The 13,130-nt window shown below is 43.3% G+C and overlaps 1 protein-coding gene across 11 annotated transcripts in view; it reads left to right on the top strand.

The window, feature by feature from the left end:
* Window positions 1–13,130, top strand: part of LOC139370866 (pleckstrin homology domain containing, family A member 6) — a 185,712-nt gene that overhangs the window by 125,717 nt on the left and 46,865 nt on the right. For 7 of the 11 annotated variants that reach the window (XM_071110690.1, XM_071110691.1, XM_071110694.1 and 4 more), the window contains one exon: window positions 6,605–6,705. In XM_071110690.1, coding sequence (XP_070966791.1) covers window positions 6,605–6,705 — 101 coding nt within the window. Of the gene's footprint in view, window positions 1–5,890; window positions 6,482–6,604; window positions 6,706–13,130 lie in introns of those variants that run through there. The other 4 variants (XM_071110698.1, XM_071110699.1, XM_071110701.1 and 1 more) reach the window with 3 other exon arrangements.

The raw sequence follows: 13,130 nt of genomic DNA, 5'->3' as shown, positions 1-13,130 counted from the left end.
TGCCTAGTTAAATAAAGGAAAAAAATATAAAGAACCATGGGTAGTGTCTCAGCTGGCATTATTTTAAGCAGAGCCCTTTGTGGCTAGAATCTGTTTTTCAATGGAAACCTGGCCAAGACACCTCACTACACCTGCTACCTCTGTCTGTCTCTCAGAGTCCTACTCTGGGGATTTGTTTGGTTGTATCTGCTTTGGCAACTGGAAAGCTTTGTTCCCTCCTTGGCTTGGTTGTACTGTCATAGGCTGGTGTCACATTTAAAATGGTGACATTGTTTGTGTTTTTTTTAGCTACAGTACATGATGTCATGTCAGTGTGTTCTGTTAGCAGAGTGGAAGGCTGTGGGTCTGGTGCACGTCACCACTATGTCAAGAGGACTGTTGACTTGTTCAAGGTGCTTTAATATCACACAGTGTCTCTACTCTCCTCCATGCCAAGTCCCCAAATCTTTGTGGTCTTCATCTGTCATCTTCTGAGCCACAGCCAGGAGTGGAGAATAAACAATGTGGCATTTGAATATGTCACACGGCTCGAGGTATCTTCTTAGAGTTTGATGTACGAGCTACAGTAAGTGTGTGTGGGTTTATGGGTGGCTCTGTGTACATATAGAAGTGCAAGAGGGTCATTGTGGTATGTGGTGAGAAATGCTTTACAAAAGACTTGAGTACGTTCGGCTATGTCAGCAATCTATAGAGATTGATATTTAACGCACGCACACACACACACACGCACACACACGCACACACACGCACACACACACACACACACACACACACACACACACACACACACACACACACACACACACACACACACACACACACACACACACACACACACACACACACACACACACACACACACACACTCCTTATACAGCACAGTCTCTCCATCAGGGCAGCATTGAAGGTGACTCACATCGACTGCACACTACTCCGGAAGACGGAATTCTGAGAGGGTCGAGGTTGTCTCTGTCTCTTAACATGACAGATGTTCAGTCTGTCACTCCCACTGGTCCACCTGCAGCCCTCTGCTACCCATACAACCCACGGCCAGGTAGAATGACCACATACAAGATGAAGAAGAAAGAAGATGATAATTGTCTTTCCCCCCCTTCCCCTCTCTTTCTTTCTCTCTCTATACTCTAGTCCCTGACCTTCAGGTCCTGTCTGCCATATTTGAAGGGAAAGGGGATACCGAGTCAGTTGCAGAACCGAATGCATGGAATTGAAATGTGTCTTCCGCATTTAACCCAACCCCCCTATAGCAGAATAGACAAAAGTCCTTCTCCAGCACCAAAAAGTGTCATGACATTCAGTGACATTCACTATTGAAGAATAGAAGAAAAGTTGGGACACCTGAAAAGGGGCTGAAATATGGAATGCAAATACAGCGGTGTCTGTCCTGCGCTCATCGAGCTCCATCCAGTCGATACAATGTTGCAAATTTGCTGGCGAAAGACAGACAGATAGAAAGGCAGACTGGCAGAGTAGAGAGATTAACACAATTCAAAGACCCTGAACTAACTTTCACTGGTTTAAACCTTGAGAGGCGGGGGCGCTTGTTTCATTTGGAATAAGCTTTTAATATATCATATTTACCACTGTAGAAGTACAAAGTAGCATTTTAAACAAAATTATGGATAATTAGAGACCCCCCCCAAAGTTGGACTTTTGTTGCATTTGTCTCATTCACACACACAGCTGTGTGTGTGTGTGTGTGTGTGTGTGTGTGTGTGTGTGTGTGTGTGTGTGTGTGTGTGTGTGTGTGTGTGTGTGTGTGTGTGTGTGTGTGTGTGTGTGTGTAAATCATGCACACAATCTATAATTTGACCAAATATTTAGGATCAGGTCATCATTTCATGGAGTATATGAAGGAAGAAACCACATAGAAAAAGTGATAAGCAAGTTAGGTTTAAAAAAAAAAAGATTTTCACCAAGTCAAATGAATTTACTGAGATAGAGGTTTCATGATGCTTGTATCTAAACCGAAGTTGATCATTTAAAGATTGTTTTATACTTATACACCAGTTGTGGTCTCTATAAGCTTCAATATGAGGTCCTAAATCAAGCATGAAAGTGCATCCTTGTGGTCAAAATGTGTTTACCTTGGGGTAAGTTGAGCCCATCGTTGAGCCAATAGCAAGTTGAGCAAATTGAAGTGTTTTGTACCCATTTGTAATGCAAGGCATTATCGCTAGCATATGGAGTAACAACAGGGTCTGGCCTATTTTCAAAGTGTTAAGAAAAGTACAAATTGTTTGTTAGGTGTTAAGCCTGTGTTAAAAGATGCTTAAAATGCGTAAAAGACAAAAAGCGATTGTGATTGTATTGAAATGTGTTTTAAAAAGGTAGTGGTATTATTTCATTCAGTACAATAATTTGTGAGCAGCTTAACTTACCCCACCGGGGTATGCTGTACCAAGAGACCACTTTTTTCTGACAAGCTATGTTTTCAAAACTGTAATGTTTACATGAATTCTGATTATTTCCAGGGATACACAACATCCCGAAATATACACTAAGTGTACAAAACATTAGGAACAGATTCCTAATATTGAGTTGTTTCCCCTTTTTTCCCTCAGAACAGCCTCAATATGCCAGGGTATGGACTACAAGGTGTCTAAAGCATTCCACAGGGATGCTGGCCCATGTTGACTCCAATGCTTCCCACAGTTGTGTCAAGTTGTCTGGATGTCCTTTGGGTGATGGACCATTCTTGATACACACGTGTGTCAAGATCTGCAGCGTTGCAGTTCTTGACACACTCAAATTGGTGCGTCTGTCACCTAGTACCACACCCCGTTCAAAGGCACTTAAATATTTTGTCTTGAATTGCACAAGTACACAATCCATGCCTCAATTTACTCAATGCTTTAAAAATCTTGTCTTTAACCTGTCTCCTCCACTTCGTCTACACTGATTGAAGGTAACATCAAAAAGGGGTCATAGCTTTATGCTGTATTCACCGGGTCAGTCTGTCATGGAAAGAACAGGTGTTCCTAATGTTTGTATACTCAGTGTATGTACGTATCTTTGTTAGAAATAATATTAGATTTCCCTTCTTGACGCTACCCATCCCTGTCACAGGATAATTTTCGTCAGCAACCACTGAATAGCATAGCGCAACAGTCAAATAATATTGATAAAAAATATTCATATTCATGAAATCACAAGTGCAATATTGCGAAACACAGCTTAGCCTTTTGTTAATTCACCTGTCATCTCAGATTTTGAAATTATGCTTTACAGCGAAAGCAATCCAAACGTTTGTGTAATTTTATCGATAGCCTAGCATAGCATTATGTACACTTAGCATCAGGAAGCTTGGTCACGAAAATCAGAAAAGCAATCAAATTAACCGTTGACCTTTGATGATCTTCGGATGTTTTCACTCACGAGACCCAGTTACGCAACAAATGTTCCTTTTGTTCCATAAAGATTATTTTTATACCCAAAATACCTCCGTTTGTTTGTCACGTTATGTTCAGAAATCCACAGGAAAGAGCGGTCACGACAACGCAGACGGAAATTCCAAATGGTCTTCATAATGTCCACAGAAACATGTCAAACGTTTTTTTATAATCATTCCTCAGGTAGTTTTTAAAATATATATTCGATAATATATCAACCGAGTGTGTAGGTTTTTCAATAACAGCGGGAGGAACAATGGCGGCTTTACTCTGTAGCGCAAAAACTCACTCTGAGAGCCCCCACCTATCAAACTATGTCTAAAGACTGTTGACACCTTAGGGAAGCTAAGGTTCTTTGCAGAGCCCTTCTTTGGGTATAAAGTGATTTTGTTGGTGAATCTACCAGTATTCTGTGAGCTACAGAGTGCAATTAGGTGTTTAATTCCCTGTAGTTAACCTGGAATTGCTCCTTTTATAAAACACTCCACTCCATTCCCTGTCCCGTACACACAGATGCAAATCCAACGTGAATAAGGACGTATTCAAAGCAAAGCAGAGAAATGAAATGATAAGAATAGAACCGGGAATCAGAAAACACCCCCACATGAATTGGAGCTTAGCAGCTTCTAAGAATCTTTCATATTGAAATGTTCCGGTTGTTCTGTGATTCAATAGCTCAGTGTGAAGCGACGGCCAAATTCACGTTGAGCAATATTCACAAACTGGCCCCAGAGCCCCGCTTGCTTTTCTATAATTTCTCCATTTCCTTTTCTTTCCTTTTCTTCCCCCTTTCTCTCCTTCTGGTCACAGTGATTCCTCTCTCGGGATTTCACACACGTCTGATGGGATGTTTTCGTCTCCCTCCCTTTTCTCCCAGCTGTGTTGTGGAAAAAAAGAGAGGGAGGAAGGGAGCATGTCTGACTGTGCGATTTACTGCCACGATCACCATGCCAGCAAGGAGAGAGGGGCAAAAAGATGCTAAGGTCTTTTGTTGTTGGGACTTGGAGGTGACATTGTCAAAGCATGTCAGCTGTCCTGGCCAGGGGAGGTGGAGTAGTTGCTCTATACAAGGAGATTAGGAGTGTGTATAGAAGTCCCCGGTTCTCTTCAGTGCTCAGCCAGGGATTCCAACTGGCAACTTAGCAGCTACATTTCTGCAACTCTAACAACTCTAGCACTACATACCACCCCCATCTCCAAAGGATCATAAAACATCCCAAATATAATTTCCCAACAGAGCAAAATAGCTGACTGCCTAATGCTGTATGTACAGTCAGGGACTTGATGTCACAAGTTACCAATGTCCTAGCTGACCCTGAGTGTACAGTAAATATAGAGGAATTCTTTGCTAAATAGAGTGTTTGTGCATCTTCAGAAGCGTTGATATGCTGTTGTTTTGGGATGCTAATATATAGCTGTTAGGGAGCAGATTTACCCTGATCCTGTGTCTTAACTCTCTCACACACACACACACACACCCACCCACGCACCCACACACACACACACACACACACACACACACACACACACACACACACACACACACACACACACACAAAGGGGAGGGAGTCTGTGTGGTGTCAAACAAGAGTCAGACTTGAGTCAGAATGAGGTGACATTTCACAGTCATTATAGGCAACTTTCTTCTTCATAAGTGTTTGTGCTAGCAGGAGTGTCTTCAGAAGTGTGTGTTTTCAGAGGTGTGTTTGCTGTGTGTTTTGCCTCTCCTAGCGTCTTTGTGTCTCTGGATGGGCACGGCGTTTGTTGGTGAACACTGAGAAGCTCTGCCACAGGTTTCACAATCACAACTCTGTTTCTTCTCACCAGTCTTCTCCTTGGGATTATCTTGAGACGACTTTGAAAGGCTGTTTGGCAATAAATCACATTGTTTCTTATTACATCCGTTATTAATGTGCGACTATGTTTATGTGATACAGTATATTTAATACAACTTGATAGCCTTTATAAGATATTTCAGTTGTAGGGTAGAACTGTTTGAGAATGAACAGATTTTTGCAATGAAATACAGAACTTGTGAGCTCAAGTTTGAATTTGTTTGAGGGAAAGAGGAGTGGCTATTTACCTTTTCTGTGTGTTGCAGAAAATCCTGCTCTTTGATTGGTGGAGAGAGGGCAGGTACAGTTAGCTGAAGGCCAGTATTCAGGATTCCAGCAACACTGAGTCACATTGGCTGATCGCTATCACACACACACACGCACACGCACGCACACACACACACACACACACACACACACACACACACACACACACACACACGCGAACACGCACACGCACACGCGCACACGCACACACACACACACACACACACACACACACACACACACACACACACACACACACACACTCACACACACACACACAGCAAATAGTACTGTATGATTGCACAAACACAGCTCCCCCTCCCCCATCCCTCCTCTCAGTCTCTCCCTCCCTCTCTTTCTCTATTCCGCTCTCTCTCAAACACACGTGTGCTCTGCAACCGAGGAAGGCACTTACATCTACGCAGTACAGCTCTGCTTAGAGAGATAGAGCGAGAGAGGGATCAGCCGAGAGAGAGAGAGAACAAGAGAGGGATCAGCCGAGAGAGAGAGCAAAAGAGCCAGGCAGAGCGAGAGAGAAAGAGAAAGAGGGAACGAGGGAGAGAGAGATAAGGAGGGCAGCAGCTACTACTGTGGACTCCCTGTCAGCCTCATCGCCAGCCCTCGAAATTGTCATCATCTGCTCCATTATTTAATCAGCACAAGTGCCGCTCACGCACTCCTCTTTCTTCCCCAGCGCTCTGCTCATTTAAAAAAAAATATCTGACCGCCGTTGGATTTTACGCGAGTTTCTCTGTGTGTGTCAGAGAGAGAGAGAGAGAGAGAGAGAGAGAGAGAGTGTGTGTGTGTGAGTGTGTCACTTATCACTGGACTTCTGGACCAAAATTGATATTTCCCCTACAGTGGGACGTGGGTGTTGTGGTAGCTACAGCTGCAGCTACCACTAGAGGAGTTTGCAAACTGCGACACCAGACTGTGCTTTCACTATTCACCACTCTTTATTTACTGTAGGTGTGGACCCTTTCTGTTATAATAGATCTTTGTCGCGTTTTCTAAAAGATGTGATTTTTTTGTTGATTTTGATCCCAATCTTTATTCTTTCTCTCTCTTTTTTCCCCTCTTCCTCCTACCCAGACGAGAAGGAGGAAGGAGTGTTGGGAAGTCTTCCTCTGCTCAGCTTTCGGATCGGAGAAGTGCAGGTGCTGGATAACATCAGCCGCAAGCACGCCTTTAAGGTCAGTACCCTCTAGGGCTAAGTATGATGATGATGATGATGATGATGAGGATGATGATGACAATGATGGTGATTATGATGACGATGAAGCAGTGTTATGATGATGAAGCAATATTTTTTGGGGACTTCTTGAGTTTCCAAGAGGTGGGGGATAACATTTGGGGCAGGTGGTCAGTGAGGCGAGAGGGAGAATGACCTTTAGGAAAGTGAATATTGGGTGGTTTGAGAGGATACAGTAGCTAAACAAGTACAATGAGTACTGAGTGTACAAAACATTAGGAACATGACATCCCTTATTAATGTCACCTGTTAAATCCACTCCAGTCAGTTTAGATAAAAGTGAAGAAAACATGTTGAAGAAGGATTTTTTTTAGCCTTGAGACAGTTGAGACATTGATTGTACGTATGCCATTCAGAGGGTGAATGGGCAAGACAACACATTTAAGTGCTTTTGAACGGGGTATGGTAGTAGGTGCCAGGTGCACCGGTTTGAGTGTGTCAAGAACTGCAATGTTGCTGGGTTTTTTACGCTCAACATTTTCCCGTGTTTATCAAGAATGGTCCACCACCCACAGGACATCCAGCCAACTTGACACAACTGTGGGAAGCATTGAAGTCAACATTGGCCAGCATCCCTGTGGAACGCTTTTGACACCATGTAGAGTCCATGCCCCCACGAATTGAGGCTGTTCTGAGGGCAAAAAGGGATGCTACTCAATATTAGGAAGATGTTCCTAATGTTTTGTACACTATATGATGGTCACCCTGGACAGAGAGAGCAGAAGTGATATTGGGGGGGGGGGGGGGGGGGGGGGGTAGATGCTGGGGGGACATGTGATCGCCACTCATACAACCCAGTGACAAGCAGTGACATTAGGGAACAATGGGGGATAGTGGGGAATAAGCAGAGATGTCTGGCAGCATGTCAAAACCAAACTAATATATTTACTGTGTGTTTGTGTGTGTGCACGCCCGTGTGTACATGCACATGCATGTGTGTGTGATTAGAGTGCGAGTGCGTGTTTGCTCACACTGTACTTTGCACCGAAGTGCTCATGAATAAACAGAATGGTGAAAGAGAGGGAGACAAACACAAACAGCATGAGAGAGAGAGAGAGAGAGAGAGAGAGAGAGAGAGAGGGAGGGAGACAGAGTGAAAGAGAGAAGGAGAGAAAGAGAAATGGAAGGAGAGTGAGTGTCCTGCCACAGTGCATTCCTCTCTGGTCTTCCAGGCAGTAGCTGAGGGATGGTCAGGAGAGAACAAACAGTCTTACATAAACCCCTACCTAGCACCACGTCACAATATCAGCATGATATATCAAGTTCATTCATATGATTTATTTAACACAGCCAATGCATATTAATCACCATCTCAGAATTTGGCACTGCAATACCAGCTCAAGCTATTTCCCAACACAGTCCCTGTCAGTAGACATATGTCACAAATCAATAAATCCTCTCTAGTACCATAAATGAAAAGGATTCCAGATTTATCGCCATAAAAGCGCAATCACTGTCAAGCTAGAACGCATCTTTGGATTTACAAACAAACTGTCTGTTTCAGAAAAGGTGATGCAATACCGTTTTGCAATATTCCACAATTAGTCAAATCTCTTCTTGAAATATTTGGATTACCTGGTCTCATTAGTGTTTGGTGGTTAAGACAATGTATGGGTTGTACAGTACGTGTATTGCAGTGTTTCTTTGTTGATAGCGTTGCTGTGGGCCATTGGTTGTTGCCACAGTGTCTCTGTGTGTCGGTGTTGATGCGAGACCTGTTGTGACAGCCGCGGTGACATGGCATTTGCCTGACAGTTCTACGAAGCAGTAGACTATGTACTGTATACCAGCAGCTAGAGGGTTCAGCCCGTTACACTGGCTCCTCTGTAGACTTTCATATGTCTATGTGCATGGTTTTAAAGGCAAATAGCAGTAGAAGAAGAAACGTTAAAAAAAAGACATTTGTGATTCCCAAATACCTTTAACGGTCGCCCCAGCATGAGTTGCTTTATGCACGTGATGTCAGAATGCTCCCACTCTTCCTAAATGGGATTGTTACGCAACAGAAAAAGTTCAACGCCAGTAAATGTTTCAATGACTTGTATCCCAAAAGCCTTTCAGAGACAGTACAGGGGAAACATAATGTTTGTACTGACTGACACAGTATTCTAGGTAGCCTATTCAGCTGTATTGTTATGGTGGTGGTGCTGCTGGTGGTGCTGGTGTTGGTGGTGCTGGTGCTGGTGGTGGTGGTGGTGCTGGTAGTGGTGGTGCTGGTGCTGGTGGTGCTGGTAGTGGTGCTGGTGCTGGTGGTGGTGCTGGCCACTGAAAGGTTATTAGTCTTCTCCCCTCCATGCTGTTATCCTGCTGCCCAGTGTTGATTGTACAGGGAGGAGGTGTGAGCGTGAGACAGTATGAGTCATGAGGATGGAGCAGAGCAGCCAGAGGTTTCCAGAGACCTTTAGTCTTCCAGGTATTTACAGTGTGGACTGGATCTGGAAGTGATGCATAGGTCTACAAAATGCTGTTCGTGGTTATGGTGTTATAACACTGAAGTTTCAGGATCTGGCGATCCCTGTTGAAACATTGTCAACCAAGTACATGCTTTTTTTAAATGTTGAAGACTTTTTTGTGCTTTTTTGTTTCGTTGTGGTTCGTATTGTAATGATTCAGGGAAGTGACTCTCATTATTAGCTAGGTATTCGGGGTTAGATAGTAGACAGTACGTGGGGTTATTAATATACTGTATGGCACAATGTTTAAGTATAGGAGAGTGTGAGGCCAGGTATGCAGGTCTAAGTGCTGTGTAGGAGCCAGACAGACAGTACAGGTATGTCATGGTGTTTGCGTGTTCTCAGTACTAATACAGGGTGGTGATCTGGTCTGATTTTGTTCTGGCTGTTGTTAGCGGAGGGAGGCAAGATTTTGTTTCTGGGCTGGCCCCTTTCGTCTTGTCTGGTGGGGCCCCTCTGGGCTGAGGAGGGGAGGAGACGGGACAGGATGGAAGTCGAGTTTGAGCACACACCTGGAGCCTCGGGCTGGGATTCCTGTAGAACTCCTTCTTTATGACACCTGTCATTTCAAAAAGAGACCAATGAGAGAGAGAGAGGGTGCGGGGGAGAGGGGAGAGGGGAAACTACATTTTCACCTTTGATTATAAGATTAAGTTCCAGAGGTGGACTGCTTTGACTTTACTTTTCACTACCGACACACTTTCTTTTTCATGAAGGCATGAATGCTTCATTAAATGCTTAATGGAAATTGTATAAGCTCTAACACTTTGGATATGAGCCAGGACTGCAAGGACTGTTGTTTTGCTGTGAGCTCCAAACCGAAGGGGCAGCCTGGGTCTGTTGTTCCAACTTGACCGTACCTGCAGGTTCACTAAGTACAGGCTGAGCTAACAGACACAGAGGTGTAGTTGGAACCTGGAATATAACTTATTTATGATCGGGGTCACCCAGCCATTACAACACTATCTACAGTATCTTGGCTCATCCCTATCTGACCACACTTGGTTCAACCCTGCATGGTTTAGACTTGTAAAAGGCTATAATGTCTAACAGACACCTCTCAGCTCACAGCATTTTTCAAAGCAGCCTTTTCCCTCCCATGAATTTAAGTAAATTATTAAACGAGAACACTTGGCTGGGGTGTGGTGTGGTGTGTGTGTACGGTGTGTATGACTGGTTAACTAGTGTCTTAAGACTGAGTTACAGCTAGATGTGTATTTGTATGTGTGTGTGTGATTTTTCTTGAGCTTCTTATGTGAAGGTTGTATAATATACAGTACTTGCTCTATCTTGTTGCCACCAGTGAGGCTGCATTGCGTTCTCGTGTGTGTGTGTGTGTGTGTGTGTGTGTGTGTGTGTGTGTGTGTGTGTGTGTGTGTGTGTGTGTGTGTGTGTGTGTGTGTGTGAGACCATATGTGCACATCCTCAGAGAGTGCACTGGTTATTCAACCCCGTGGTGAGAGTAAATCTCATGGTCCATACCACCTTCACTCAGAGGGGTGTCACCTGAGTGTGAGATATTCCCATGTCAAATATTCTCACAGATTATGCATTCTGCCATGGAAGTGCTTACGTGTCTATGTGTTATGGGAGCGAGAGAGAGACACACACAATCTCTCAGTCAATCTCTTACAATATTTATAATGCCTTCAGAATGTATCCACACATTTTTTATATTTCCAAATTTTGTTGTGTTACAGCCTGAATTTAAAATATATTTTTTTTGTGTCACTGATCTACACAGAATATCCCATAATGTCAAAGTGGATTTTTGTTGGTTGAATTTTTTTTACAAATTAATACAAAATGTCAAGCTTGATGTCAATAAGTATTCAACCCCTTTGTTAAGGCAAGCCTAAATGATTTCGGAAGTAAAAATGTGCTGATCAATTCACATAATAAGTTGCATGGACCCATTAAGTATTCAATAGTAGTGGTTATCATGCTTTTTGACTGACTACCCCATCTCTGTGCCCCACATATGTTTGGGGTAAATTCAATACAACACATCACTGAATACCACTCTTCATATTTTCAAGCATGGAGGTGGCTGCATCATATTATGGGTATGCTTGTCATCGGCAAGAACTAGGGCGTTTCTTAGGATGAAAATAAATGGAATACAGCTATACGCAAAGGCACAATTCTAGAGGAAAACCTGGTTCAGTCTGCTTTCCAAAAGATACTGGCAAACAAATTCACCTTTCAGCAGGACAATAGCCTAAAACACAAGGCAAACTCTACACTGGAGTTACTTACCAAGATGACATTAAATGCTCCTTAGTGGCCAAGTCACCATTTTGACTTAAATCTGCTTGAGAATCAATGGCAAGACTTGAAAATGGCTGTCTAGCCATGAACAACAATCAACTTGACAGAGCTTGAAGAATTTTGAAAAGAATATTGGAGAAAAAATGTACAATCCAGGTTTGCAAAGCCTTAGACTTACCCAGAAATACTCACGGCTGTAATCACTGCCAAAGGTGTATCTACAAAGTATTGACTCAGGGGTGTGAATACTTATGTAAATTAGATATTTCTGTATTTCATTTTTAATAAATGATATGTATATTCCCCTTTCTCTAATCACTATTACTATTATTTATTTGTGACTTTTACTGTTGATTTTATTATCTCAGTGGCCTTTTTACTAAAGCTTGAGTGAGAGCGAGAGAGAGCGAGAGTGAGAGAGAGAGAGAGAGAGAGAGAGAGAGAGAGAGAGAAAGAGAGAGAGAGAGAGAGAGTGAGAGTGAGAGAGAGAGAGAGAGTGAGAGAGAGCGAGAAAGAGAGAGAGAGAGAAAGAGAGAGAGAGACAGACCTGTGTCGAAGTGAGGTCTGTTATGCTTACCTTGTCAAAGTGATCAGGTCAAGATACAGTAGAGGCTATCTGGTGTAGCTGTATAAGCTGCTGTCATGTGCAACATCCCTATTGTATTAGCTGCTGTTTCATTGGGTTCAGTCAGCCATGGCCATGCAATGAGAACACTGATAGAATATTGATGAAGGGTTCTTACATAAGTTTAGTGCAGCAGCACTGTATCAGTCTGACGGTTCTCTCTCTGCTACTCTGTTAGAACTACCCCGCCTCTGAGATACCCACCATCATCAAACCAGGGAGAACAACGTGTTTGTTTGTGTGTGTGTGTGTGTCTGTAGTGTGCCCAGACCCAGATTCATTTGCGTACACAAACAACTAGGGTTGCAAAAAGCCCTAAAATAATCACCATGTAATCAGTATACAGCCCTCAACCAGGCAGATTGCTCAAGATTGACTTCTTAATTGGACGTCTGCCCTTGTCTTGAGGACATCGGGAAATGCCTACAAATCCGGCCACTGGGGGCAACAGTGAGCGCTATTACCATCAAGTAGGCTTGGGGTTTTCTATGGCGTTGTGCACGGGGGTGACGGATGTGCGTAATCCCATCACTCCGGATCAGAAGGTCGCCTGTTAAATCCCAGTGTTCGTAATCCCAGTGTGTGTAACCCCATCACTCCGGATATGAAGGTTGAGTGTCCAATCCAGTGGTAGACACTTGTTTATTTTGATTTTGTTTTAACCCTATCCCAAACCTTTACCTTTACCTTAACCATTCAGACTGAATGCCTAAATTCAACGTTTTAACCCTATCCAAAACCTTAGCATGATAGCACATACCGATAGGATCCAGTCCAGGCACTAATGCTAGTTAGTTAGCATTGGCTTTCAAAACTACCTCTAACTTCCTTCATACTGGACAGAGAGGCGTACAAATGGTATCCACGAGTTGATGTGACGCTGAGGAAGTAGATTTGCCAAAATCCTGAAATATCCCTTTAACCTCAAAATGTGATGTTCAGAGCAACTTCACACACACACACACACACACACACACACACACACACACAGACACACACACACACACACACACACAC

The sequence above is a fragment of the Oncorhynchus clarkii genome, chromosome 17 (genome assembly GCF_045791955.1).
Source record: "Oncorhynchus clarkii lewisi isolate Uvic-CL-2024 chromosome 17, UVic_Ocla_1.0, whole genome shotgun sequence".
Taxonomy (NCBI): Eukaryota; Metazoa; Chordata; class Actinopteri; order Salmoniformes; family Salmonidae; genus Oncorhynchus; species Oncorhynchus clarkii.
Note: the sequence above shows the minus strand (reverse complement) of the source record. Positions and strands in the feature narration are given on the sequence as shown.